The sequence below is a fragment of the Dipteris shenzhenensis genome, chromosome 23 (assembly GCF_047967505.1).
Source record: "Dipteris shenzhenensis isolate YYH24624 ecotype China chromosome 23, Dip_SZ_1.0, whole genome shotgun sequence".
Lineage (NCBI taxonomy): Eukaryota > Viridiplantae > Streptophyta > Polypodiopsida > Gleicheniales > Dipteridaceae > Dipteris > Dipteris shenzhenensis.
Window position 1 is genome coordinate 40,341,989 of NC_141618.1, and position 12,952 is coordinate 40,354,940.

The window sequence follows — 12,952 nt, forward strand, 5'->3', positions numbered from 1 at the left end:
TGACATGACCATATCTCTTGTGCCATTTTGCAGATAGTGGCATCTGTTGCATTTGAGCTGACATGGCATGCTTATCTGGTACTGTAGCTAGCATCCTGTATAAGCGTCCTTCCTTGACACCTTTTGCTACTAGCTGACCTCTTTTGGATTTGTCTCTGATAGTGCATTCATCACCGTCGAAGATGACTTTGTAGTTGTGTTCCATCATTTGACCTACTAACAAAAGGTTCTTGCTGAGCTTCGGAACATAGAGCACATCTTTGACTAATCCTTTTGTACCAGTGAAATTGTTCATAGGGATAACACCTGTTCCTTGAACCGGATTCGGTGTATTGTCTGCTGTGTAGATGACATTCTTTTGACCTTCTAATGGCTTCATTTCTGTGAACCATTCCTGGTGATTTGTCATATGAGATGATGCACCGCTGTCGATGTACCAAGGATCCTGTTCCACTTGGTCGACTTGATAGCTGAAATCCTCTTTGGGATTGAAATTAGTGTCTAGGTGCATTGTATCAGTCTGATGCAATTCCTCACCATATTGCCATGTTCATTTGCAAAATGACTGTGACTAGAATGTCCACCACGATGATTTCCTCTTCCTCGGGAATTCCCTCGATTACTGCTGGATTGACTGCCTTGGTCATACTGCTTCTTGCGGCAATCTCTTTCATAGTGTCCAAACTTGTGACAATAGTTGCATTGAACGTTTGACACATTGGTGGATGCATTCCCTCGTCCTTGAAATCTTCCTCGGTTGGAATGATTTCCTCTTTGCTGATTCTGATGTTGCTGAGGATGATGCTGATGCTGATGCTGATTTTGACTTTGTTGATGATGACAACTTTTCTGATATGATCTACCTCTGTTTCTATCTTTGCCTCTGCTTCTGTCTGAAGCTATGAATGCCTGATCATTAGAATGACCTTTACGTGCTTGAATGGCCTGAGTCCTGAGTTCTTCACGAAGTAGAACTGACTGAAGTTCTTCCAGTGTTGGAATTTGCCGTTGGATGGCAATACTCTGGACTAGATTCTCATATCCTTCTCCTAGTCCATTTAGGATTACTTGAACCATTTCTGCGGGATTCATAGTCTCTCCTGCTGCTGCAAGTTGATTGTTGTAGTCTTTGATGCGGAGTACATAAGCATGACCGGTTTCATTGCTATTGCGGAAACTCTGGTTGATCTGGTTTCTCAGGGTGAGAATCCTGGATGTGTTCTTGGACTCATAGAGAGCTGCGAACATATCCCATGCTTCTTTTGATGTCTTGACTGTGTTGAGCTGTCCTAGCATGACATCTTGCACATTCTGCTTGATCAGGTGATAGGCATACTTGTCTTTCTTATCCCATTCTGCTTGCGCTCGGGCAATGGCAGGATCTGCTATTGGTGCAGAAACTGTTTGTGTAGATGTAGATCCCGATGTAGATCCCGTTACTGGTGCTGTGACAACAGATGGAGTAGAGCTACTGGTGGCTGGATCGGCCAATGGTCTAGGTATAGATCCATCAACATACTCCCATTTGTCCTGAAGCACAAGAATGGTCTCCATTCGGTATTTCCATGTACCATAATTGGAGTTGTCTAACTTAGCAGATGCCTCCAGATTGAGGTTGCTAGTCGACATGGTGCAAACAATGTACTCAAAAGTGTCCTGAAAAACTCTGTATGAATCAACTGCAAATACACTGAAGATGCCAAGTGAAATCTCTGTACCGTCGGTGAAGATAGAACTGCAGTATATAAGATCTGATCTGTATTACAAGGCTTGTGGCAATGATGCCGGGAATAGCCAAGAGGCTTTACAAGGCTGAAAAATGATGTGCACGATGCCATGAGATAGCCAAATAGGCTTTACAATGGTGGCATGTGTGTGTGAAATTAAGTGCTATCTGCCCACTGAATTAATCTGCAATGCCTCTGAACTCTGAAGTCTGCTCACTGAACTGATGAACGTAAGGTTTCAGGTGATGTAATGATGTGAAATCGGATGTGAGCATATGGACTGACTCCGAGTAGGTACTAGTCGGGAATTTCGGGCATGGCTTAGATTGGCAACTTGGGGAATTCAAAGCGTCCCCTCTATGGCGATCTAGTCTACTCTGATCTAGATCTAAACCAACCGTCGATCGATGAAAGAGCAGCAAATAATTCCTTTTCTTTTGTTCTTTTAAGTGCTGGGTCAGATGCGTCGATGTAGAGGCAAATGTGCGTGAAGGAAGTGGTTTTGTCGGCGAGGCTCAAATGTGAGTGTAACTTGCATCGAAATGTGCACATGATGTAACGAGCACGTAGAGCACAAAAAAACGAGCGACTTTCCTTTTTGGAGCACCCTCAAATTCTTGCTGGATCAAGAGATATGACTTGATCTAGGTGGAGGGGCAAAAGGAGTGCAAATGGTGCTCAATGATGATGTGTCACTGTGAGTCACATGCAGTGATGATGTGGCACTGTGCTTAGTAAGAGGTGTGCCAGTGAAGCTCTATGCTGAGGTGGCAGGAGTGTGCACATGCAGTGTGCCTGGCAAGGGACTGTGCCTGCAAAGTGTCAGTGCTGATTGGACTGCTGAGGTGGCACAGATGATGTCAGTAGGGTGACGTGGCAATGCTGACGTGTCCTGGTGATGTGGCACTGATGACATGGCTTGATGATGTGGCCTGATGACATGGCCTGGTGATGTGGCCTAGTGACATGGCTATGATGATGTGGCAGGTGATGTGGCAGTCAGTGATGATGTGGCACTGCTTAGGTGGCAGATAAGGATTGCCACATGGTAAAATTTTAACCAAAGAACAAACCCAGGGTCCACTAACCTAACCCTGGTCAAAGCCTATCTGCCACGTGTCACAATTGTGATCAAGCCTTTGGATGTGGTGGCCTTGACCTGATGATAAGCTATCCTCCATGTGTCTCCTTCGTGGAGATCAAAATCTACCACGTGTCGGATTATACCACTACCGGAATCTGTCGAAGATTCCATCTGTTTAAAAAAATTCTGTCGAGTCGTCGCTGGAGGATGGAGATGAAGCTCAAGGAGTTGTTGCCCGCCACAGGGGCTTGAAGGGTTGTCATCCGTTGAGGCTGTGCTTCTTGCAGACTTGAGTGGAGGAGCCTTGTTGCAAGTCGATGGCCGTCGGTGCTGCAGGTCGCGGGTGGCATTCGAGTAGTGTGCAGTGGAGAAGGACCGAGAGCATGGTCGGTCATGCAACTGAGCTTGTGCTTTGAGAGCGATGGAGAGGCGATGGCCTTAAATCACTGGAGGCTCGTCGCGATGGCCTTAGATCTGGCCGTGCGCTCTGTGGCCTTTGAGGCTGTAGGAGGCTACAGTCGGTGGTGCGGCTGACTTATGAAGGCATTGGGCTTCAGAGAAAAGGCTAAACTGTAGGAGGCTTGGGCTTCGCTACTGCAGGGGTGCCTTGAGTCGACTGTGAGGCTTGTGAAAGGAGGTGCTTGGTGTTGTCAGAAGCTTGGCGCAGCCTTCTCGTAGGAGGCTACAGATGGCTTACGAGGGGCTCGTTGGCGCTGCACGAAGGAGGTGAAGAATAGAGCCCATTGTTGATGTTGCTGGCTGTGGAGAGCCAGGAATCGAGTCGGTGGCCTTGTGAAGAACTCTATGTATCTCTCTCTCTCTCAAACAAGAAATCTATCTCTTTCTCACACCTCAAGAATAGTGGATGGAAACTTTCTCTCTATTTCTCTTAAGAAGAAGAATCAAATCTCTCACAAACTCTTGAAGGAGATGAACGGAAATATCTCACCAAATGGATGGAATTTTCTCTCAACGGAAGTGAAGGGAAGGATCTCACAATCACTTAAGAGAACTCTCAATCTCACAATCTGTCTCACACTCTCAAGAAACTCAATGTCTCAGCGAAAGACAAGGGAGCTCTGATACCATGACAAAATATGAAGAGGGGAGAGGAGAAGAGTGGAGATGAGGAGAGAGGGCACAGCTAGAGAGCACACCACAAATGACTAACTGTACACTAGATTTAGTTGAAAAAATATAATATATACAAACCCTTTTAGGGTTAGGGTTAGGGGATCTAACCCTTTCCTTTATAGCACTCTATAAGGTTAGCGCTATGCACATATGATCACGTGATGGTGCTATGCACACATGATCACATGATGTTGAGCGTGAACTCTCAACAGGGCTGAATACAACTATAGAATAGAAAAGAACTGTATAGAGTGGAATCCCTCACTACAAAAGAGATAACTAGGAGAACTACTATCTGACTAACTAAAGGGTGGGCGAGCTACTAGTCTACTGTAGTCTTCTCGAGCTTGATCTGAGCTCAAATGTTACTGTTGGACAAATTGCTAGAGCTTCTTGAGGGGATGGGAAATGAGGGCCAAGGGGGTTGTCTTTTATAGGCTCCCTTGAGCCCTTGAAATAGTTAACTGGCTATACCCTGCTCCATCGATCAGTACCCTTCTCAGTAATGACGTAAAAGAAGTACAAGCAAAGCTCACAAATGAGGCAACTTACTCTTTTCACAAATGAAGCAAAAGAAGTACAAGCAAAGTTCATAGATGAGGCATCCATAATTTTTAAAAGAATTTGTGTGTCATTAGCAAAGGGATGAGCTCTAGGCTAAGGTGGATGAGTTTCCATAGCTTTCCACTAAGCCCTCTCTAGTGCAAGGATAATAAGGATTCATGTTCTGAAAATCAAAGGTTCATCAACTGCAACAATGACCCTTGAAGCTTCTACAGTGAAAGTCACTCTAATTGAACAAACTCCTAGTAGCACCTAGTCAACTCAATAAGGGAAGTTTAAAAAAGCTCCATTTAGGCACATAAAGAGGCCATTGAGCCTATAATAGAGTAAATATGAGTTTTCAAACTAGGAGCATAGGAGGCTAACCAAATACCCTACCAAAATGTCATTATTGAACTTAAGGATAACTATGAAACCAAGATGGAGGTTCCAATTATGATACCTCACACAAGGCAACAAACTTCATTTAAGGCCATTAAGCAAGGAACTTAGAGGCATAAATGTGGGGGATGATTTCCCCATTTCATTTAAAGTCCCGATGAAAATTCACAAATCTTGGTGCTCAAGGTCGAAATTGTGAATATGTGAAGGCTAAAAAGGTAAGGGAGGTGGTAGGGCGAACAATTGAACAACTCTGTTGGAAAATATTGCAAAAGCTTTGGATCCCCAAGGCAAGATGCTCAATGGAATTCTTAAAATCACCTATATGCAATAGTGAGTATGTGCCATTAATGTATGTGTTTAGCATATTTAAGGAACAATAGGTGCTATTGTAAGGACTCAAGTATTGTTGTGATTAAGCAGAGGAGCTTTAGTGTCTTATATTTGTGCAAGGTGGGAAAAAAAGTGAATTAAAAATATAAAGGGCACATCAAGCATGGCAAGAAGATGGTTATATTGCCTTGTCTACAATGAAGTAATGCATGGAATGTCACATATTCTCCAATACAATGCATAATCTTTGAGCAATTTTTGCATCATGCCATTTCATATTCTTTCATCATGCCACTTACTCACAAATGAGTGAGCATTGTGCATATGGATTTTAGAACATATTAAGCCCATGTTGCTATGAACAAATGTTTTTTAAAGGCCATTTGGAAAAGAAAATTTACCCACACAAAGCCCAAGTCCTACATGAGCTAAATACACATATGAGAAAATGGATTCACATGTTAGCAATAATTCATAGCTACTCTTTCCCATGGATTATTTTTTCTTATGGATCAATGATTTTGCATTTTTTTCCTTGGAATAGAAATGGTTTGTTTTGAAAAAAATCACTAGAAAGTAATACATATCTCTTATTTGGTTTTAGTGTTCTATGACACAAAAGGTTTAATACACCTATTATTTTTCTATTGTGATGCTTTTACTTATTGTTGTATTAGGATACGATAGATCTTAAAAGCCTTTAGTTACATGACGTATACTTAATTTCTTGAAAAAGAAAAGTCTTACAAACAATGTCTCTACAAAGCTGATCACCACAAATTTAGATCACAAGTTGCTTAAAGATGACATCAATTTGAGCATCTATGCATGATGAATTTTAGAGTGTGTTTTGCATGTAGCATCTCTACTCATCTCTCTCTCTCTCTCTCTCTTTGTATGTATGTATGTATGTATGTATAAACTATAATATAAAGTAAAATGAAGAAAAGTGCTTGTCAAAGTTTCATTCCAATTAGAAGTTCATATTTTCCTTGCATTAAAAAAAACTCATTCTAGGTATATGTTTCATACAAGGCCAACAACCTTTGCATGATTCAAAAAATTTGAGAAAGTATTTTGGAGGAGGAATAAAATTCATTGATGCGGCATGCTATTATCATGAATAATTTGATAAAACCCAAAACTATTTCCAATTCTAGCAATTTCCTTTTATTCACATATATTTTATTTTTAAATTTCAACAAAAAAAATCCCTCTTTCCAAATAGAAAAAATCAATAAGATGTCAATTTTATTTGTATAAATTTATATTGTATGAAAATACTTTTCATACATAATATATCTCGATTAAGTACTTGTAGAATTATTTGCCTAATTTTGGATTTCATTTCCATTTATTAAAAATTTATTTGAATAAATAAAACTTATGGAGGCACATGTGATGATTTTCATGAAGAAGATAGCACTTGGAATTTTATCATGTTGTATTTTAGAAGCACAATGCTTACTGATCATTGGTTTGTAAAATTTTTCTACATGGTTGGTGGACCCCCAATACTCCAAAACAAGTGTATCAATTTCTATAAAAGTGTTATATGTCTTCATAACAATATTTCATGTACTTAATAAATAATATCATGAATATCATGGACCAATGTCTCCCTACCTTGATGTTAAATATGTACCCCACATCGAGGGAGGAATTTACTAATTTGTTTCAATAATTGGAAAACAATGAAAAGGTATCCCACCATGGAGAGAGCAATTTACTCACTTGCTTCAATTATTGAAGGGTTACTCACCTCAAAAAATTGAGTGGGACTATGATTACCAACCTTTGCTTTTTGAAAAGTTGATCGATACTCTTCCCATAAAAAGGGCACGTACTTTTTTGGATCATTAGTTGTCACAACGCCTTCTAGTGGGGAAATCATGGTACCCTCAGAGGGATTGTAAAAGAAAACAAATGAATGGCGAGGCTCTCGACTATTTACTAGAGAACGATGCAAAACACTCTTGTATTTTGCATTGCTCAAAACCTGCAAATGAGTACACAATCCTTATTAAGTTGATGCATAATCAATGTTAATACTCTCATACAAAGTGCATAATGTCATATAAGGTATGTAGCAATATCACAAGCTCATGACACATTGTACATTGTGTTGTTTATACTTTGTTATACACTTGAATTGAAGCCTTCAATCATAAGCATACAAACCATGAATGATGCCATTGTAAACTAAATGGTGTTATATTTGTTTTAGAATCACACGCCTTGAAAGGCAGTAGAAATTAATATATAGATACATCATCCTTGTATGCTTTATCTTATGTATAATCATTTATAACTCAACCTATCTAGCCTTGTATTCCCTAGAATACACACTTATGTATTGTTTTCATTGGAATTTGACTATGCCTCTTATAAATGTATTGCCTCAATAAAGACATTATAGGTGTGGCCACATAACAGAGCGACCATTAGTGGAGCTAATTTAAATGATTTATATGCCTTAAAGCCATACACGTTCAGCCTTGTTTCCATAAGATATTAACAAGGTATATAAATGTCATCGAGTTTAAGAAAAGTTTTTCTTTTTTTAAAGAGTTAGTCATTAAATATCTTTACTATTTTGGTTTATCAAGTTTCTTGATTGAAAAACTATTAGTGCCCTTATTCCACCACCTAGAATGTAGGTCTAAGCTTTAAGAAGTTTCTTAACACCTGGATTATTATTGCCTCATCTCAAGAGAGTCAAAGGGGAAAAAAAACAAGTGGGGGTCTAATAGAATTGTATGGTGAGATATTGGTAAGTAGGTAATGCTTCGTATGTGTGATTTATCTATAAGTTATCAGGAGCTTAACACACCATCCACATTGAGATATTCCTACAATTTAGAAATATTGATGAGCAACTATACTATATCCCTTATTCTCCAATTACCTTATTTAAATAAAACTATATTGAATGACAACTTATTGAATACAAAAGAAATGAATCAACTATTTAAAGAAAGAATTGCCATATCACCATACAATGGAGCATTTGGTGTCTCGTACAATTTGCCATATTTCTCAACTCGACAACATAAATTTATATTATGTAGCTTGGGTGAGAATGTGACCATAAGTGAATATAATGAAAGGAACATTCCACTCCATCAAAAGTCTATATACATAATTAGGTTGGCCTTCTTATCTTTACTTAAGTTCAAACTCATTAACTGGCTTAAAAAAATTTTTTCCCTTAAGTGTGCCAAGAAAAAATGTGCCATCATAATAGTGATGCACAAGCCACTATGATCCGGCCCACTGGAACTTCAGCTTGCTGAGGTAGGGGCTGTATTTGGATCAGAAAAATACTACTACATCTTTCTCTTTGAAGATCCGATTCTTCGCATGGCAGTCAACCCATTTCTTTCAGTGATGCTTCATTATCTCTGCAGTATGGACCATGATGAATCTCATCTTGTCAAGCTACTGCAACTGTTCCAAGAACTATGTAAGTGACTCGTATGAGCTAAATCATTTCATGACTATGATTCAGAGGCTTGGAACCAAGTACTCCATGGGTAACACCGCTTCAATTCCATAAACCATCTTAAAAGGTGTGAGGTCTACTACCTTGTAAGCTATCGAAATAGCCCATATGACTGAATATAGCTTTTGGTCCCAATCTATGTGGTTCTTGTGATGATTTTCTTCATGCTTCTTGTCATGATATTGTTGGAGGATTTTGCTTGGCCATTTACCTACGCATAGTAAATGGTGGATAGCTTTTGGATAATCATGTGCCGCCTCATTATCTTCTTCATCATTTCATTGATGAAGTAGCCTCCTTACTCATTGATGATCTCAATCAGACAACCAAACTGCATGATAATCTATCCATAAATAAATTTGGCAGTCAATGTAGGCGAATTGTCTTTTAAGGCCTCGCCACAATCCACTTAGTGCAGTGGGCTATAGCAATTACTAGATGGGTGAGCAACGGGCTTGAATGGGCTAGTGAAATCGAGGTCCCACTTTTGGAATGGCTCCAAAGGGATAACTGTTGAGATATTGAGCTCCACTCATGATATGCTAGGGTGACCGTTGTGCATTTATGTCACCGACTTGTTAGCTGCAGATGCGGTTGGTACACCGCCCATGAATAATAGCTATCTTTATGTACTCTAATTAGTGGCTCAGTTAGTATGCCACCTTAGTTAGTTGAGTTTGGTTTGAGACCACATATAGGGTTCCCCTATTCTTTTGTACTTAGAGTTCTTTTGGCTTTCACAACTAAGAAGAGGAAAACTATTTTCAGCCTCCACCTTTGTGTGTATTCCTCCATTGTGTATGTGAGAAAGCCACAAGTGAGACTTCTTCCTTTTCTCCCACTCTCTTTACATGGTGTCATAGCCCGGTTCATGGTAAGGAGCTCAAGAAAGCAAACCAAGTTTACGGTGTCTTGGTAAGAGGATCAGTGTTGCTTTCCTTTTTCGAGTTTGGGAGCAAATCTCTGTAGGTAGCACATCCGAAAAGTGCAAGAGTGCACTGTCTTAGATTGGGACACCCTTCGCGGTGTGACGAAAGGGCAGTATATGCTACGAGAGAGGACTAAGCCTTCGGTGACATTATTATTTTTTGATTCGAGGCCATTTCAGGGCCTGTTTTGGTGGCAGAAGTTTTTCATAGGCACTCAAAAAAGTATCATGTTTTTGCTGTGCGACCACTGTTCTATAGGTCGGTAAAAAGTTACCACACAAATTACATCGTATGCCTGTGCGTAGAGATATTGGGAGTGATAGAATCATTCTTATTGCCTGTTGATGCAAAATCGTCACTAGGAAGTGACTGTGTGGTCAAATACCACTTTCGTCAGTTTTACAGATTTGCCCTTGTGTGTTTTTTTGCAGTGACAGAATATTTTTACATTGTTCTGTAATGGCGTCTAATGCTCTTTCATAGATAGTTACTGAAAAGCTTGACAAGAACAACTTCCAAGCATGGAAGTTTAGAATGATGAATTTCCTTAAGGGAAAAGACTATTGGGAGTTCATTACTAGAGCTGAACAAGAACCAGTTATTCCTAATGTTCCCAATCAATAGGAGTTACATGCATTTGAAGGTTGGCATGAGAGAGCTAGAAAAGTTATGTATTGGCTGTTAATCAGTATTTCAGATTCTATGATTGTGCATATTCAAGATGTGAGCACGCCGAAGGAGGCATGGGATACTTTGATAAAAATGTATAGCACAAATACATAAGCCAGGAAGATGCAGCTCAAGCAGGAGTTGCATAATGAGCAGAGAGAAAATATGAGCATCAATGACTACCACATGAAGGTGAAGAAGATTACAGATGCACTTGCTTCCATTGGGTCGCCAGTGGAAGATGATGATTTAGTTTCTGTGACCTTGAATGGTCTACGAAAGGTTTATGCATAGTTCCGGACATCCATTGCCATCTGTGAGAATCTTCCTGATTTTAGGGAGTTGATTGCTCTTCTAATTTCTGAAGAGCAGAGAAATGGTGGTGTATCTTCTTCAAAAGAAACTGTCTTCTACTCAAATGTTGGAAGAGGTAGAGTAGGTCGATCTGGAGACTGTGGTAGAAATCAAAATATGCAGCAAATTTAAGAAAACTAGTCCTATGGAGGAGGACGTGGTAACCTTAGAGACAGGGGGAGCTAAAGAGGTCATGGTGGATGGCAGAGAGGCCAAAATGCAAACAATGTTGAATGCTACTACTATGGTAAAATGGATCATATGGCTAAAGACTGCTATAAAAAGCAAAATGACATCATGACCGAAAAATTACAGCAAGGCAATTATGCATCCTCTAGTAGACAGGGTGATGACAAAAATGAGCATCTATTTATGGTGCAATACATGACCAATTCTGTGACAAGTGCAGAAGAAAGCAATGATGTGTGGTATGTTAACTCAAGTGCATCAAACCATATGACAGATCATGTAAAATGGATACAAAATGCAAGAAAAATAGAAAGACTAGAATTTGTGGAGACTGGTGATGATACTGCACATCCTATTGTGTAAATTGATAAAATTCCTTTGTTTATGCAAGATGGAAAAAAGAAATACCTGTCTGGTGCATTTTATGTCCCAAATATCACCAAGAACCTGATTTCTGTTGGTTAAATGGTTGAGCAAGACTTGCAGATCAGATTTAATTCTCATGGATGCTTTGTTGAGGATATGAAAAATAAAGATCGCTTGATAGTAAAAGGGAAGAAGGGCAGGATGTTTACGTTGGATGCAGACATGCTTGAATTGAGTGCAGTAATGTTTGCACATGGGACTGGTGTAGTTGCAGATATTGATATCTGGCATAAACGCATTGGTCATGTTAACGTATAGCGACTTAAATTAATGCAAGCCCAAAATATTGTTGCAAGATTGCCTAAATTCAAGGTTGTAGAAATGCATAACATATGTGAAACCTATCAATTTGAAAAATAGGCAAGGAAATCATTTCCTAGACATGTTTAAGAGAGTAAGAGGCTATTGGAATTACTCCACTCTGATGTGTGGACTAGTAAAGTTGCATCTATTGGAGGCTGTCATTATTTTGTCACTTTTATTGATGACTATAGTAGAAAAGTTTGAGTGTATTTTATGAAAAAGAAAGTGAAGTGTTGGACATTTCAAAGCTTTTAAAGCTATGATTGAAAAAGAAACAAGCCTGCAAATAAAATGCCTAAGGTCAGATGAAAAGGGAGAGTACCTCTCAAATGAGTTTGCAAGTTTCCTACAAAGACATGACATAAAGCAGCAATATTCATGCAGTCATACCCCACAGCAAAATGGACTTGCAGAAGGAAAAACATACATATTGAAAAGATATCTCATGCCATGCTCAACGAAAAAGACCTGTCAGATTATTATTGGGTTGAAGTAGTTGCTACAGCAGTCTATATAATGAATAGGACTCCCACTACAGCAATACATGGCATGATGCTAAAGGAGAGGTATGCTGGTAGAAAACCAAATATTTGTCATTTGAAAGTTTTTGGTTGCATTGCCTATGTTCATGTGCCAGATGAGTTGAGATCCAAGTTGGATCCAAAAGCTGAGAAGTGCATCTTTATTGGTTATTCTCTGCAGCAGAAAGGATATAGATGCTATAACCCTTCTACTCGTAAGTTTACAGTGAGCAAAGATGTTTTTGATGAGATGAGCAACTGGTATAAATCAGTAAATATGATTGATGATGTAGATGTACAAAATGGTAATGTTGCACAAAATTCACAATAATCACAAAATATTAGTGAACTTATAGTGTCCTCTAGCATGGTTCATATACTTTACCATGGACAGGTAGATTAAGATCAAGAGGATCTCCTCAAAGCAATGCAGATAGTGGTATGCAAGTATCACAAAAAGAAAAAGAGAAAGTAGATCAGCCCATGGTTGATGTGAATGCAGGTCACTCTTATGTGGATGGTGAATCCAGTGGCTCAAAACAGAGCCTTGATGATGAGTTGGGTATTCCTTTTGTTGTTACACCTGGAGTAAGAAAGACAAGGGATGTTTTGAGAGTACCTGGTAATGACCCTATTTTGCACAGGTCTACTAGAGCTAGGTATCCTGTGGATAGACTGAAATATGATGGATTTACAGCCATTCACTATGCCTATATGGTCAAAGTGATACATGAACCAAAACCCACTTTTTTTGAGCAAGCCATGGAAAAGAAAAATGAGAAAAAGCCATGGATGAAGAAATGGATGCCTTGGAAGCAAATGCTACATGGGAA

The 12,952-nt window shown here is 39.4% G+C and overlaps 1 protein-coding gene across 1 annotated transcript in view; it reads right to left on the reverse strand.

The window, feature by feature from the left end:
• Positions 1-6,748: 6,748 nt before the first annotated feature.
• Positions 6,749-12,952, reverse strand: part of LOC147887372 (fe(II)/2-oxoglutarate-dependent dioxygenase 1-like) — a 28,854-nt gene continuing 22,650 nt past the window's right edge. The window contains exon 3 of the mRNA XM_087394637.1: positions 6,749-7,222. Coding sequence (XP_087250763.1) covers positions 6,950-7,222 — 273 coding nt within the window. The 3' untranslated portion in view covers positions 6,749-6,949. The remainder of the gene's footprint in view (positions 7,223-12,952) is intronic.